This window comes from Poecile atricapillus, chromosome 1 (genome assembly GCF_030490865.1).
Source record: "Poecile atricapillus isolate bPoeAtr1 chromosome 1, bPoeAtr1.hap1, whole genome shotgun sequence".
Classification (NCBI taxonomy): domain Eukaryota; kingdom Metazoa; phylum Chordata; class Aves; order Passeriformes; family Paridae; genus Poecile; species Poecile atricapillus.
In genome coordinates this window covers 147532814-147548507 of record NC_081249.1, presented here as the reverse complement: position 1 = coordinate 147548507, position 15694 = coordinate 147532814, and the positions used below count along the sequence as shown (strand labels likewise).

Here is a 15694-nt window from a genome sequence, read left to right as displayed (position 1 = left end):
GTAAGTCAATAGGAGAACTGAAGCAAATGACAGAGGTGCTATTAAAGCTGGTACAAGCAAATGTAAAGCAGTAAGAAGGGAAAGCCAGTATTTTTCCCAGACACAGTCTTGTTTTTTGGCAAGTAAAACTCATTTTTAATGATAAAGCATTATGCAGTATATCAGCCTTCTTTTAGTGTATTTAGTAAATATGTCACCTCGGTAACTGGAGATCTAATCACTCTAGTCTGTGGTAAATCCTTTTGGAGATATGAGGAAGTGCTTTGGATGCATTTATGTTACAAGAGTTAGTACTACAATCTTAAATATTTAGGAGCTGTGGTGTTGCAGGCTTCCTGGTGATTGTTGTAGAGTGTTCCTTCATTTGTTAAGGAAATAAAAATGTACATCAATATTTTTATGTGCGACTCATTAGGGATGAGCACAGCAGCAAGATGATGAGCTGTCATCTATTGTTCCAGCTGACAAATGAAGCCATTCCTCTACTGATATGTACAAGCCTTATCCAAATATCCCTGCAGGCAGAATTGCACATGATTCTACCCTCCTTATCACAGCACTTCTCCCTCTTGTCAGTGGTGTTGAGATATTAACAAACGGTTATTATGGATGGGGGTTAAAGAAAAATGCCTCATTGAGAAAAATTTGTAGACCTAATAAAAGTTAAGCTGTATCATGCTAACGGACACCAAAGCTATATGGTATTTGGAAAATCTAAAAGCAGATTGAAATTATTAGGGGGAAAATGCTTATTCTGTGTATGTCCATCCAGTATCTGAAGTGGTAATTAACTTATGATACATGATTATAGTTATATTGGAGTCTGTGGAGGTTAATGGCCTTCTGCTGTTTGAAGGAATGCTTTCAATGAGATACTCCTGGTTATACAGAGGCCTGCTAAAAGCCCTGCTCACAAGCCTTACCAGTACTCTGGGTGAGTCTTACTGTTGCACCTCTTACTCAAGCATTTCTTGCCCTCAAAGCGTGATACTGTCAGTAGAATGAGTCAAGTTTTAGGACTGCAATGGATTTCCCATGTTATGTTGTCTCTTTTTGACAAAGAAGCCGAGAGGTGACTGATCTTGAAGAAAACTTTGTACCCCTGATATCTCCTGTGTCCAGACACTTCATGTGAAGGTGGCTGGGTGCAAGTGGATGGCTAGGCAGTGGGTCTGGGAGTTTTCCATGTTTTTCCCCACAATCTAAACTCCAGCATTATGAAAGAAGCCTCATTTACAAAAGCTATGTGGCAACATGGCTCACAAGAGAATAAAAGGAGATGGCCCTCTTAGTCTGCTGTATGTTGTAGAGAGCAAAGTTTTCAATGAACTTACTTTCCAGACATTTTATCTTTCATCTGGCTGCTGGCTGTCCTCAACATTGCAGGGTTTGTAGCATAGCTGTCATGGTCTGCTGCTGTGATAGATGGCAGCAGTGAATCTTTGTGCCTCTGTACTTAGATAACCACTTGAGAACGTGGATAGGAAGGAGGTTGTGCCTGCCCTGTATATGTGCGCAGCAGGAGTCCTGACCTTGCTGTGACTGGCTGGATGAGCAGGACCAGGAAGGAGAAACTTGAAATGAAAGCTGCTGCAACTAGAGCTGAGGGATCCTGCATAAGGGGAAGGGTTTGAAGGACATTGATGGTGTGGTCCCTGCAGTTTCTACTTCTGAATGAAATCCTAATTGTAGTGTCCATAGTTTTTAAGGCCTTGCCTTCAGTGCTCACAGTTATGGTAGGTGTAAAGGAAGCACTGAATGTGTATGCAGGAGCAATTGTGGTCTCTGTGTGCATGTGCAGGGCATTTTACAAACTTCAGATTAAATAAAAACGGGCTGGTCAGTTCTCTTTTCCTGGATATCTATTTATTGTTTAAAAGTTAAGCCTGTGAACTCTTTCCATCTACAAAGTGGGTAGAAATTGGTGGACTGCAATCAATATTGAAACCTTTGCAGCTGAGAAACACCTTGTGGATAGAAATCCAGCAGCTAACCTGTTTTTAGAAACTGGGAGAATTCAGATATGCTAACTGGTGTTGAAACAGCTAAAGAATGTGTTTCCCCAGAACAGGCAGCCCTGGTTCTCATTTGCTTCTTGCTGGACTGTACTATCAGATGTGAAATGTGCTGGTGGTTCTCTGATGTAGAATATGTAGAGGTATTGCATTTCCCCCCTCCATTATTCTGCCAAGGAAATGCTAACAAATCCTCTTTTGCAGGACTTTTTTGGCTGCCTGTGGTACCCAACCTACTGCCCTGGTATATGTATTCTTGTGATGTTCTGGATTTAGTACCAGTGTCACATATGAGGAATGGTGGCTGAGGGAAATCAAGTTACATGCTTAGATTCATAGAATGTTCTGAGTTGGAAGAGACCCACAATGGTCATCCAAGTCCAGCTCCTGGCCCTGCTCAGGACAACCTCAGTCAGATAAGCAGCCTATTGAAGTACTGAAGCCCCAAGCATTTTCTGTTTTTCAGCCATGTGATCATTTTGTGGTATTTAGGCTTGATGGAGGGAGAAACTGGTGCCTTGCAGGAAGCCTGTGGGCTGTCTTCTGGAGAAAGCTTTCAAAGGTAGCTGACCATTCTTATATATTCTGAAAAACAGCTTTTTAACAGAAATATTTTTTGAACAAAACACCAGAGTAAATGAGTTTTCTTGCAGAAGTGATATCTTAGTAGGTTAAAAAAAAAATAAATAAATTCCATGCTGAGAGAAATAGTCATTGACTATGGTGTCAGTTCCTGAGAAAGCTACCTCCCAAAAGCCAAGTTATGGGCTGGCTACTTGCTATCAAATCTCTGCTTCAGTAAACTGGTATCATATTTTCTGTCTTCCTCTAAGTCTCCTAAAGTGGTGCTATATCCACAGCAAATAGTTACATGACTCCTGGGCCATCCAGCATGGATCTGAGTGTGTTTGAAGGGCTGGGACTGGTCAAGGGTTTTGGCTGGAACAGGTCACTGAGACCTTGTAATTCTTACCAAGGGATGATGTCGAATAGGGTTATACATCTGTAAGGGTGATGTCTGATGGCGGTGAAAATCTACAGAGGCACTTGACTTTAATGCCATTTGCTGAGTAGCTTTTCTTTGCGTTGTCCAGAACAGCTCTGACTTTCCATCTGACACTGACAATTTAATCATTGTGCAAAAGAGACATGCTCTGTGTATCTCACTAGAGGTGAATTGATGGTAGTTGTTTTTCTATTTAAAATAGCCTCTGCACACAGCTGTGCACCTAGGAAGCTGGAGAATCACTTTGAGGAGTACCTGTAACATTTTGTCTTTGCAAGAATGATTAATCATAAATGAAACTGGAGCTGGGCTTTACTTCTCCACATTGTTTGGGTACCTGCTATAACTCCCATAATTGCTAATGTTTCTCAGGGTTAAAAATGGGTATGGAACCTATCAGAAGCTGTAAGAGGAGGGTATGGAACCTATCAGAAGCTGTAAAAGGAAAGGGACTCTACCTTACTGGAAAGTAAGATCTGAATCTCTCCAACTCTGCAGCAGCTCTGATCCATCTCAACTTACTGGCCTCAGCCCAAGAAGCAGTTTGTTCTTTTCTGCATAACACAGTATTGTCAGGCTGCCCAGAACTTGAAGGTATAACTTTTCACTTTAAAAAAAAATAAAATTGCAAGCCTCCTCAGCAGTTGAAGTTAGCCAGTATGTGTCTCCTTAAACTGAAACGGAGCATCTTTGAGCTGGAGGGTGGCCTGTGATGAAGGCACATTTTTGGGCATTTCCTGTGTAGGGCTAAGAATTGGACTTGATGCTCCTTGTAGGTCTCGTTTGACTCAGGATATTCTGTTAAGAAGTGTTACTTCTATATAGCTTGCACTGCTGTCTGCTTTTGCTTTTTAGCAAAATTTTATTGTCTTGATGTGTAGGAAAAGTAAAGACAACATATTAGCACAATAATTGCCATACCAGTGCAGCCTGTTGCTCCAAAGAAAGGTTTTCTGATTAAAGGCCCAGTGCTGTCTCTCAAGGATGTACAGCTGTGTTTCCCCTTCATTAGATTAGTACACACATAAAGAAAATGTTAAAAGAGCCCCTATTACTACAAATCACTGTGTCCAGACACCAGCAGTTATTAAATTCACCTTTCTGCTATCTACTGCCCTAGAGTTGCTGGCCTGTCACTTGACAAAAGGAAGTTGCTCTTTCCTTCTCCTGTTGACTTTAAGGAACTTGCTGTAACTTCTCAGTCCCTTGCTTGTCTTAGAGGCATCCAGAGGAAAAAAAAAAAATCTCACTTTCTGATACTCAAAGCTAGAAACTTCTTTACTCTCTTAGTCTGTATAAGGTAAAAATAAGAAAGCTTTTCACCCTTATTTTTCATTCTGCCCCTTCATGGCAGGTCACTGCTGTCAGATCTTTGTGGTTTTGGTGCAGTACAGTGGCAGGGGCACTGGATCATCTTGACATGGGAGCTCTGTGGCTTTTCACTGCACATTTATAGAGTGAGGCCAGAGAGCCCAGAATAATTTTTACCCTTTGTGCAACAAAATATGAGGAAAAATTTTCCCTCTCCTGGTTATGAGTAATATTTCCTTCTTGGTGCTATGTATGGAATGGCATCTGTAGCATTAATGCTTCCCTTCTGCAATGCAGTGTTGTGTTCAAAAGTTAGAGCTTAGGTGAGATGGAGGCAGTATCTGCTGCTCTCTTCTCCTTAATGTCACTCTGAGATGGGACATGTCCTGCTGCTTGGGACATGTCCTGTCTGGGACCAAAAGGTTGGTGAAAGCCAGGGTGAGAGAAAGTAACAAATCATGGAGTTTGCTGACTCATCTATTGATCAACTGTGACTTTTATCAGGGACCTGCATCTCTAATTTCTCTAATACTGAATACAGCCTGTGAACCTGAGGTGGGCTGTCTGCATCTCCTCTCTTTAAGATGCTCTGCAAGTGCCTCTGGCTGTATAAAGCTAAGTGAGCCCATGTCCTGTGGTGTCACCTAGCCTGTCGCACATCCCAGGTTTCTGATCAGGAAAGGATTGCGTGCCTGCACTCTGTCTCTTCTGAACAACTGCATTGGGAAGGGCTGACATCCAACAATTACAGCATCATAATCTATTCACATATGATGGCAAAGGTTAAATCAGGAGTAGACACCTCAGCATCTATGGCATACATGCCATACAGCATGTACATGTCTGTTTTGGTTATAGGATATCCCAAAACCTCAGATGGGATCCTTCCCTAAATTCTAATCCTGGAGGGGAGGCAGGATACAGTAAAGAACAGTATAATGTTAAACTGCTTCCCCGTGGGCATTACAAAAGACAGGTTCTTTTGGAGAACTGTGTATCTGTGCAGGGGAGAAAAGGTTTCAAGAGAGGAACAAGGACATAGGGAACCAGATTAAAAAGCTTGCTGCAGGAGTACTGAGCAGGAGATGAACATGGACCTGAGCTGTGTCATATTCCTATGTGTTGGGGCCAAGAAGGAGCTGGTACCTAAGAGGCAGGGCAGAGGTTGCCATCTCTCCAAGATACAGCAAAGCATGAAGGCAGACAGAATATTCTGCTTTAACTTTGATCAGCAATGGCCCTTTAAGGCAGAGCGAGGCGTGCAGTATGGACACTGCCCAGTCCAAACCCAGCAGACACGTGAACTCTCCCCAGGTGGGCAGTGCCAGGCTGGCACAGCGAGGCCTCCTCACCCTTCCCGATGACAGAGGGAGTCTGATTCAACTTGCTGGCTCCCACTCACTCTGCCCCAATTTTCCTCAGGACAAATGAGAAGAACCTGTCTCCAAGCGCAAGATTTTGGGAATATGTGTCAGAGATGCCTGTCAGTAAAACATCCGTCTTGCCCTAATTTCTGCATGGAGTGCTGCAATGTCGAGTGAAATAACCTTCCATGCTGGCTCTGGTGCAGAGGTATTTTGGCTTATGTTATTGCTGAGAGCTTTCTTTCTGATGAGCTCTTTCTGCCTCTCTGTGTGTCTGATGTCTGACTCTCTTCGCTCTTCTTTTTCCCTTGGGCTGGGATGTGTGCTGTTGGCAATGCATCAGGAAGTAATACGCAATGAGAAAACTCTCATCATCTGTGCATCAGGGAGAGAATTACTGACTGAGTGCTGAGCAGTCAAGTTATTGATTCAAACCAAAGCCCAGTCTCTCTGTCTGCTGGGCTGGTTATATCCTGCTGGTTCATTGCATTTAATCGGATTCCCTGAGCTGCCACGCAGAGGGGGCGAGTTAGAACCAGATCCATCTATAATGTTCGCTTCAAAATCCAGTTCTGTGTCCCCTTCTCCGTCCATGGAACAGGCAGATTCGGATGCTCTGGACATCAGCACCAAAGTGCAGCTGTACGGTGTGCTCTGGAAGAGACCCTTTGGGAGGCAGTCAGCCAAATGGTCCAGGAGGTAAGCCACAGTTGCTGGGGGATGCTCGGGTGAAACACAAAGCCTAAGGGTTCTGGGATAAGTTGAGAGCCTGAGTGCCTGACTCGTCAAGTGCAGCCAGCCAGGCAGAGGCAAGGGGTAAAACTTGGGGTGTAGCTTCCCTGCTGTTCTGAGTCTGCTTTACACACGTGGCACCCCATTGTGCTCTCTTCTTTCTGTCCAGACCTAGTGCTATGTGCACTCCAGGGTGGGAGTAGAGACTAGCTGCCTCCCCTGGGTAATTGATGATAGTTTCACGAAAGGGGAAGAGTCAGCTCATGTATTTTGCCCCTAAACTGCCTGACCTTTTTGTTTTAGCACTCAAAGCTCTTTGGGTGCTAGCTGGCAGGGCTGAGCTGACTGTGTGTGGGTCTGTATGTGTGTGTGTGGTCTGCAGGGGTCTGTGGAGCAGCTCCAGTACTGCTGTGCTGCCTGACAGTGACAATGTGCTTGCAACAGCACATGCAGACTCTTCCCTGGGGAGAAGGTGGCTCTGAATTCTCTCCCATCTGGTGTTAGGGAGCTGTAAGCTGCTGTGTGTTATCTATCAGCAGCCAGGAAGTTTGGAGCTGGAAAGCATTTGCTATAACCTTTAACCAAGGACAGGAGTATGTTCTATAATACTGAAGTGGTAGGTCGGTTTTAAGTTTAGAATTGGTGCAGTTTCTTTACACAAATCACTAAATCTCTGGCACTTGCCTTTTGTGGGTAAGTACCTTTGCTGCAGTCCGCAGTGTAGATACAAACAATCTATTTCTAAAGCCAGCTTTCCCAGCTTTGCTCTCTGTAGTAACCGTAGTGCTGCCCTGTCTGTGAAGATGGCATAGCCTGAAAAAACACACTATTTGGGAAGCAGTTTTGTGTTTGTAGCAGTCTTTGACCTGTGTGTGGGTTTTATTCCCTCCTGTGCCAAGAACAGTCTGTTTTCACCCAGAAAAGAATTTGTGCTGATGCTCCCTACTCAGCTCCCAAATATTGATAAATAAATGAATTATGTCTGGAAACTAATGTGATTGTGTTACAGTAAAGAAGTGGACAGAATAACAGAGGGGAAGGTAATTTGCCATGGAGGAGGCATTCTTAAAAGGCTCTCCCTAATAAAAATTTCTTACAGGCAAATGGCCCATCTCTGCTCCCTCTGTCATTATTTATTTAGTGCTGCTCTATTCCTAGAAGTCACCCCCATCTTCGGCAAGTGGTAAATATTTTAGTGATAGCAGCTGGGAACAGAAGGGGAGCTGACTGTGGGACGGGGATGATATAGAAGATTAGTTGCAAGCACAGCAGCTGAGGGTCCTGGGGGACCAGACACAGGTCAGTCAAAGCTGAACATGGAATCTGAAGGGTTTGTAAGGAAGTGAGTTCTGGGGTAAAAATACTTGAACAACAGGAACAGTGTGTTGTTTATTTTATCATGGGAGAGACTTTCTTTAAAATAAAATAACCTTGCATGTTATTAAAACAAATCCTTATGGGGAGATAAGGAACAATTCATTCATTTCCCCCTCTTTCCCCCCCTGCCCAGCAGCACATAGCTGGTCAAGTACATATTTTTATGAAAAGGAGAAGAGATGTTTCCCACTCAAATTAAGAAAAAAAAATTGACTATTGGTTGATGTCATTGAGGATCTGATCTCTGATAAATGTGGGTTTTGTCTTGAAATCTTGGACAACACTACTAGTCCCACTCCCAAGGAAAGTCTTCAAGATACGGGAGATAAAACAGTGTTTCAGGGGAGGATTGATCTCATGAGGCCATCAGCCATGAGGATGGGTCTATGTGGGAGATAAATGATATTTACTGGCTTGATCCCATTCATTTGGCTGTAGCATCAATTTTCTGGAGAAACTGAGAAGCAACAGCTTAAGGGAAGGATGGAATCTGACTAGATAGCAGATCAAGGAAAAAGTGTCCAAGCATGGTGTCCAGTACTTTGGTGATGGAAGTCCCAGGTTTTGGAATTTTACAGCAGTAGAGGTTATGCAGGGAGGGATAGCAGAGCATTGTTTTAGTCAGGGCTAGATCTGATGGCACCTGTGCAGACAGCTGAACTTGACCTGAGGCAGCTGCCTGGAGCATTTTCACTCCTTTCTTTTGCCCATGCAATGTTCTGCTCTGAAGCCCAAATATTTGTATGGTGCCTCAGGTACTGTCTGAGAGTGGGCTGGATGCTTCTGGCACTGGACCAGTGTAGCTGTGTTTATCTGCTAGGGCTGACATCTGAGCATGCTGCCTTTCAGAAACTGATTTTTGAAGTGCCATTAGCAGCATCCTAATGCCTATCACTTAAAGAAAGGGAGTTCTATTCCTAATGTGAATTTTCTTTCCCTGTAAAGTAATATCCTTTCAACAGAGAAGCAACTGTTTGCTGAGTTTACTGGTGCTTTTGGCCAGTCTAAGCTTGGGTCACTGCTGGAGTGGTTTTGGAAAAATCATATTCTCAGTTCCTGACTAATGGTCCTCCTCTTCAGAACAGCTGCACCCGATTCTTCCTTCCAATGCATAACAAGTAATTTAGTCTCTCCTACTACAAAAGCTTTACTGCTAATGGCACCAGCCTGGCACGGAGGCTTGAGTGAAATGCATAATCTGTGTACCCACCCTGGATATGGCATGAATAGGGTGCTGTAGCTTTCCAGGAAGGAAGTGGCATGTCCTTCTTTACTATGAATAATCCCAGTCCCATATAGAAATGTCAGGCTCTAAACTGTCACCATCCATGGCTGAGACTTTGGGGTTCAATGGGACAATTCCAGGAAGGGGCATCTGATTGTTGGATGACTGAGCATCAGAAAAGCAAGGTGAAGCACAAGAAATTAAAAACGGGAGAGAACAAAACTCAAAATATGCCTAGATCTCTCTAGATCCACCAGAGGTGACAGGTTGGAAGGAGGGAAGCACAGCACAGTTAAGAGAGACTTTTCTGTCTGTTCTTGAACCAGTCCTGTCTGTGGCATTGCAAAGCAGGCACGTAACCTTGTTTTCCACAGCGGCTACTGACTGAGTGTGGTCACAGGACAGATGGAAAAGGCAATTGTTTAGGACAGCTTTCTGCCCAGAAACCCCCCTGGGAATCCCACAGCTGCAGAGCAGTGTGCGTGTGCAGCACAGGGCAGCAGGAGCCGGGCTGCGAGAGCGCTTCCCTGTCGCCCTTGGAATCTCCCCATTGACACTGTCAGGAAGCACCCACCGCTTCCCACTCCCTTTGGGGAAGAGTGAGGGGCAGGGACTGCGGGTTCTGATCTTTATGCTGATACAGATCATTTGCCCATCGGTTCCCTGAGCTGTCCCCAGGGATAGAGTACTGGGCTGATCCAGTAAATGGGGTTTGCTGCCCGTACTCCTGGCCCAGAGAAACACCATCGGAATAAAGGACCAGGGAGACTGCTGCAGTTTTATAGTGTAACTACTTCATCTGGGCCAGTGTCATGTCAAAAACTTGTACAAAGATTAGCTAATTAATTTCATTTGCCCTCTGTGATACAAAGAGAGCACTTATTCCACAGAGATCAGATATCTCAATTTGTCCAGTGTAGAGCTGTTGTTTCTGCTTTACATCCAAATCACTCAAATTGTTACCATTCCTCTGCTATTCCGGTTTAATTACACTGTGGTTTCAGTGCTTCCTGAGTGCAGGATCCAGCAGCAGGGATGGGTGACCAGAGCAGCTGACCACATGAATGGCTCTTGTGTTACCTCTGCCAGCCTGTCTCACCTCTCATACTTTTGCTGCTGTTCTCCAAGGTTTTGAACTCTGCTGTTTTTAAATTGCTTCTTTTTTGGGTTCTTGTTTGCATTCAAAATCTTTCCCTGCCTTTACAGCACTCCCTTTTCTCTTGCTGCCACATCTGTGCCTAATTCAGACACATATTCAGTGTCTCCAATCCTCCAGTCACAGTCCTAGCTGGGTGTCTCTCCCCATTCTCCCTTGGCCATCCCTTTCTGCTCTTACTCTTACCGGTTCCTGCTTTAGTCTCCAACCTGCTCTTGAGTCTTGTAACTCTCTCCTCTATTCTTTTACTTCATCCCTCTTTTCACCATGCTGCATCAATTGTCCCTGGATTGTTATATGGAGACTTTGTCCTGAAGGTCATTTAAAGTGATGGTCTTGGTTGCTCAGGCGTTGCTTTCCAGGTAAGGATAGATGAGGGAATATGATCTGAGCATAAATACATTATGTGCACAAGCTATCCAAATTTTCAATGTTTTTCCTTAATTACTTCCAGTGGGATTTTGTTATTATTATTTTTTTAAACTCTTATTTTGTATATTTTCATCCCAAATCCCCATGTTTTCTCTCCACATCTGTGAGGTCAGGGATCTAAAAGTTCATTTATCTGTGAGAGACACATCAATTTCCAGAGATTTGTGCTATGTTTTGTTCTTATTTTTTGCTTTGATTTTGGTTTCCATTGGAGCATAATCTACAACATGAGGATTGTCAGCACTGGGCAATAAAAAATATGTAACAAACTAACTCCTGGCTTTAACTGGAGGTTAACATTTACACTGTAAAATCACACAGAATTAAAGATCAATATCTTTACCTGTCTGGCAAATGTTCCTTGAGGTTACTAAGACTGAAAAGAGTGCTGGAAGTGATGAGTAGACTTTCTCAGTTTCATGTGGCGCGTTGACTTTTGGCATCTCTAGATCCATACTTGTGCCCACAGTATCTGGTTCCCCCGACTCACTGGACTGAGCACAGGCCAATGGGCAGGCAGGTTTGCTCTTTTAAGATGTTATTTCTGTATTTATTGTGCAGGTAAGGCAACATTTCTCTCTAAAAAGTGAAGTCCTTCTTGAACTAAACATAGAATTGGAGACAACAGAAAGGCGCAGCTACTCTGAGGAAAACTTTCTTACAGAGTTTGGTTTCTGTTTCCACGGCATTTGGCAATTTCATCTGTCTTGCCAGAGCCACAGCAGAAGAGCACGAGACAGAAGCTGATGGAAGCAATAAAGTTTTCACCCAAATAAAATAATAACAGTTCTTATTAATAATTATATATATTGTTTTATTATGACTATGATAATTCTCTGCCAGCTTCAACATTTTTCTTTAGCTTTTGGAACTAAACTGGTACCAGATTACTGTGCTCATCTGTACTGGGGGCAGGACTTGGCTGCATCTGACAACCCACCCACTTCAGGAGAGGACAGGGAGGGGATGGGCACTTGAAGGCATTAGAATTGTCCTTGTGGACCAGCCCCCTCGGCCTGTAGCTCGTTACTTAAGGTGGCTTCAAGGAAAGGTGCAGGAATGCCTAGGCTGCACAAGTGGGCAGCACTGCCTGTAGAAGTCTCCTCTTGCTCCCTCCCAGAAACAGGAGGGTTTCTTGGGAATGTTCTTGTTATTCACAGAAATGCCTTATCCTTTCCAGTTTCCTCGTGATCTCTTGTCCTCAGGACCACACGAAAGTGATTTACAAAGCTGTGTTTTGTGAAGTGTAAAAAGGCATTTTAAAATATTTTTCACCTTCTTGCCTTTCACTTTCTTCCCAAATCCCTCTTTCTCATGTCAGAAAATATGTACAGAACAGAACAATACATTTTATTTGACATTTACTTTTTTGAGACCTCCCTATTACACTTGTCCCCATTTTTTTTTCAGCTGCTTTTCATAATTTTTGAGTGCTGCAGAGATTTAGACCAAATTGAAACTAAATCAGGTATCTCTGCACTGTACCACTGACTGCAGATCATGTGCAACCTCAATTTTTGAAGAGAGGAGGGACTCTCCCAGGGGCATTTCAAAAATCCAAATAGGTTAAAGGTGGCACTCCTTTAATCATAGTTTTGAGGACACACTCCAGTAAGTTAGAGGCTTGGTTTAGAGAAGCTGTGATATCTTGTGACTACTACACAATGATCACCAGGGCGTAACCTAAGGCTAAGTGAGCAGAACAAGGCATATTTTAATGTTACACATATGAGAAAAGAAATACTCAATTTCCTTTGTAGTTGTGAAGGTCAGCGATAGGAGAGTTTGCCAGGTGCTCTGTTTAAAAATATCTCTCAGATTTAATTCTGCTTCTGAGTGTTTTGGTGGCAAATCTTTCCCTCAAGAGTCACTTGGGGATGCTAGGCTGTGATTCTCTGTTAGAGTGGAAGCACTTCCCTTCTGGCTTAAGCTGAAATGGGAGGGAAGAGGGTGGCAGGCAGCATATTGCAAAATAAGCATTTAGTTGGTCTTAGCCCACGCAAGAGACCACTGAATAAAAGAGCAGCTCTCTGTCAATAGGTTGACTTCAACACATGAGCCAGAGAGGGCACACACAGAGATGCTGAAAGTCTGTGCTCCTGTCCTGGGCACAGCGCGCTGTCCCAGTGCCCTGTGAGCGCCTGTGCTGTGGTGTGCCCTCTGCTCTGGTGTGTGCCTGCTGGGCTGAACAAGCACCAACAACTTGGCACTTGCTGTTAAGCACCAGCTCTTGGCTGTGGGCAGAAGGGAAGCACCTCACCTTAGTCTTAGGAGTAGTAAACTCTCCTGCTCAGAAAGCAGCTTTAGTTAGGTGGAGATTTTCTTGTGCTGTGAACCACAGCCTCCATTTCACCAGAATGTGTTTCCCTTCTCTGTCTGAAAGGTTCTTCATCATTAAGGAAAGCTTCCTACTGTACTATGCTGAGAGTGAGAAGAAGAGTTTTGAAAGCAATAAATACTTCAATATCCATCCCAAGGTGAGCAGTGTTTGCACAAGGAGGGAGTTGTTCTGTTTCTAGCATTCCTTCCCCCTTTCTCCATGGGCCCAGCATGTGATGAAGAGGTAAGTCCCAGTAAGTCCCAGACATCTCACAGGTCCAGGGAAGCCTCAAAAGAGAGAGAATTATGTTAGTACCTTTTCAGGATATTTAATGATTCAACAGACATATGACTTCTATTTTTTTTTTTCACCTGATAGTAGATGTACTCCCTTGTTTTCATGATGTAGTCAACTAATTCTGTGGCTATAAAAATACTGTTGGCAAAGCCAGTGGTGGGGCTAAGAGCTCCATTTTCCCCTTGCTCCTAACCTGTACTTGCACTTGTCAGCAGCTGATAGCCCACCTGCCCTCAGCACTGAGTGGCCTCTGGAGCTCTGCTGCTTGGAGCTCCACAGGGGGACCCTGTGCTCTGAGCCTGCTTTTGTCCCCTGTAGTTTCTGGGGGCTGATGTAGCACATGAGCTTCCAAAGGTGCTGATTTCACCCGTCCTGGTTAGGGGCTGCCAGCTGCCTGTGTGCCCCACACAGCACAGGTGGGGTTTTGGCTGCTGCCAGTGGCCGTAATGAATGCACAGCCTCTCTTGTGATACCACACTGAATCTGCAATGTTTGCCCCTGTTGCGAGATCACTCGCTCCTTGATGAAACAGTTTCTGCTTCCGTGTTCTAGCTAACAGCTTTTCCTTCATGCTGAGGGCAGGACTGCCATCTTTACCCCCTTCCAGATACTGGCTGAGGGTTTTCTGGTGGTCATAAGCCTCCCTCTGCTTTTCAGAAGCTATGTGTATTGCCTCTCCCAGGGCAACCAAGGCAGGGCAGTGGCCAACAAAGTGACTGAGGGTGAAAGTTCTCCTCCTGGTTGGTTGATAGTTATAGTTTTTTTTCCTGACTGATCGGAGTGCTCTGGTTTCTCTCCAGGGTGTTATACCCCTGGGAGGCTGCATTGTGGAGCCCAAGGAAGAGGCCAACATGCCTTATGCCATAAAGATCTCTCATGAAGACTTCCATGTAAGTACATTTCTTTTCTTCTGAAAAGCTCCAAACACCACAGAACAGCTTAATGCTGATGAGCAGAGCTGGACTGGCAGTCTTTTCCCTCCCCTCCAAGGTATGCCTATCTTCTCTGGACAGACCATCCTGAGAGCAAGGGTGACTTACCATCCCAAGTCCCCTCAAGGCTTTGCTGCTGCTTTGACAACCAACAAGGAAACTTGCACTTTCTGACACCAGGTTTAATGATACTAGCAGACCAGTAGACAGATTCTCAGGAGCCCTAGAGCTCATGTTTTCCTATCAGTATTATTCCTGTTGTGACTGCTGCGTGCGTACTTCCCAACATGTGGTTTGGCCTAGGTCGTATTTTCTCCTGTGTGATACTTCTTGTGGAGGTGGAAGACTGTGGTGGGCTCTCCTCCCACCACAGCTACATCCAGTTCATGCCATGAGTGCACAGAGGTGCGTAAGGCACCAGCCTCTCTAATCTGGGTTTTTTTCCCCTCCCCTCCCCTCTTCCAGGGTAACATTGTTCTAGCAGCCGAATCAGAGTTTGAGCAGGCTCAGTGGCTGGAGATGCTACAGGAGTCTGGAAAAGTGTAAGCTTCTTTCTATTCCTTATTTGCTTTGATCTGCTCTGTAGATGTGTGAAAGGATAAAGAGGAAGAAGGCTGACTAGCAGGGCTATGGGGAGTCAGACAAGCTCCTCAAGAACAGTGAGAGCTTCACTTGCCTCCTGGACCCATCCTTTCTCTGAAGGGGAGTGCTCCAAAACTGATGCAAAGCTTTCCACCTTGTTGTGCGGTGTGTGTGCAGCGTGGCTCTCTGCTCACCAGCCCAGGCTGTCATCTGCCAAGTGCTGATACACTGATCCATCTGCCACCCCTCTCTCGTGCCTCAGAGAGGTGGCACCTGGGTCTGAAGGGGACCCCTCCTGATGCATTTTGTGTGGGAAGCAAGGTTTGCAGTCTTGACAGAAGTGGGGATCAGACAACATCTCCATATGAATTTGGGGTAAAGTAAGAGCAGAACAGGCAAGACATGAAGCTAGTGGGCAGCTGCTGCTGTGGCTCTATGTCCTGCTATGAGGAGGGACCTCACCAGCACAGTACTGATGAATAACAGTAGTTGTGCTGCAGTTGTGTCTCTGTGCATTCCTGTGGGGTGTGTGTTCCTCCTTCCTGGATCTGCAGGTGCTCAGGCCATGCAGCAGCAGGATTTGGCCTCTCAGAACAGTTTAATTGTGAAATGTGGAGGCACCCTAAATCCCAGGAGAGGCAGTGTTAGCAGAGCATTTCCAGCCCACCTGCAGGGGTGAGAGGGTTTGGTTGCTGTATGCATTCAATACTGGTTCACACTGTGCTGAGAATGCTGGACAAAGATTTGCAGTTTGTTGGACTCCAGCTCTGCAGTTCCCCAGCACCCAAGAGCCTGGCAGTGCAATGAGCAGCTGTCCTGCAAAACCAGAGCAGGCTCCTTCTAAATCTCAGCAGATGCAGGAAGAGATAACACTTAAACAGGGATTTGACTTTCCCAAATGAGATATAGAGACTTCCTGGGTCTGTAGGGCAGAGCCTACCATTC

The 15694-nt window shown here is 44.8% G+C and overlaps 1 protein-coding gene across 1 annotated transcript in view; it reads left to right on the top strand.

Annotated features, from left to right (window-relative positions):
• The first annotated feature begins 6246 nt into the window (after positions 1 to 6246).
• The window catches only part of PLEKHD1 (pleckstrin homology and coiled-coil domain containing D1), a 28495-nt gene continuing 19047 nt past the window's right edge, over positions 6247 to 15694 (top strand). The window contains exons 1-4 of the mRNA XM_058849404.1: positions 6247 to 6395; positions 13002 to 13095; positions 14036 to 14125; positions 14633 to 14709. Of these exons, the coding sequence (XP_058705387.1) occupies positions 6247 to 6395; positions 13002 to 13095; positions 14036 to 14125; positions 14633 to 14709 (410 nt within the window). The remainder of the gene's footprint in view (positions 6396 to 13001; positions 13096 to 14035; positions 14126 to 14632; positions 14710 to 15694) is intronic.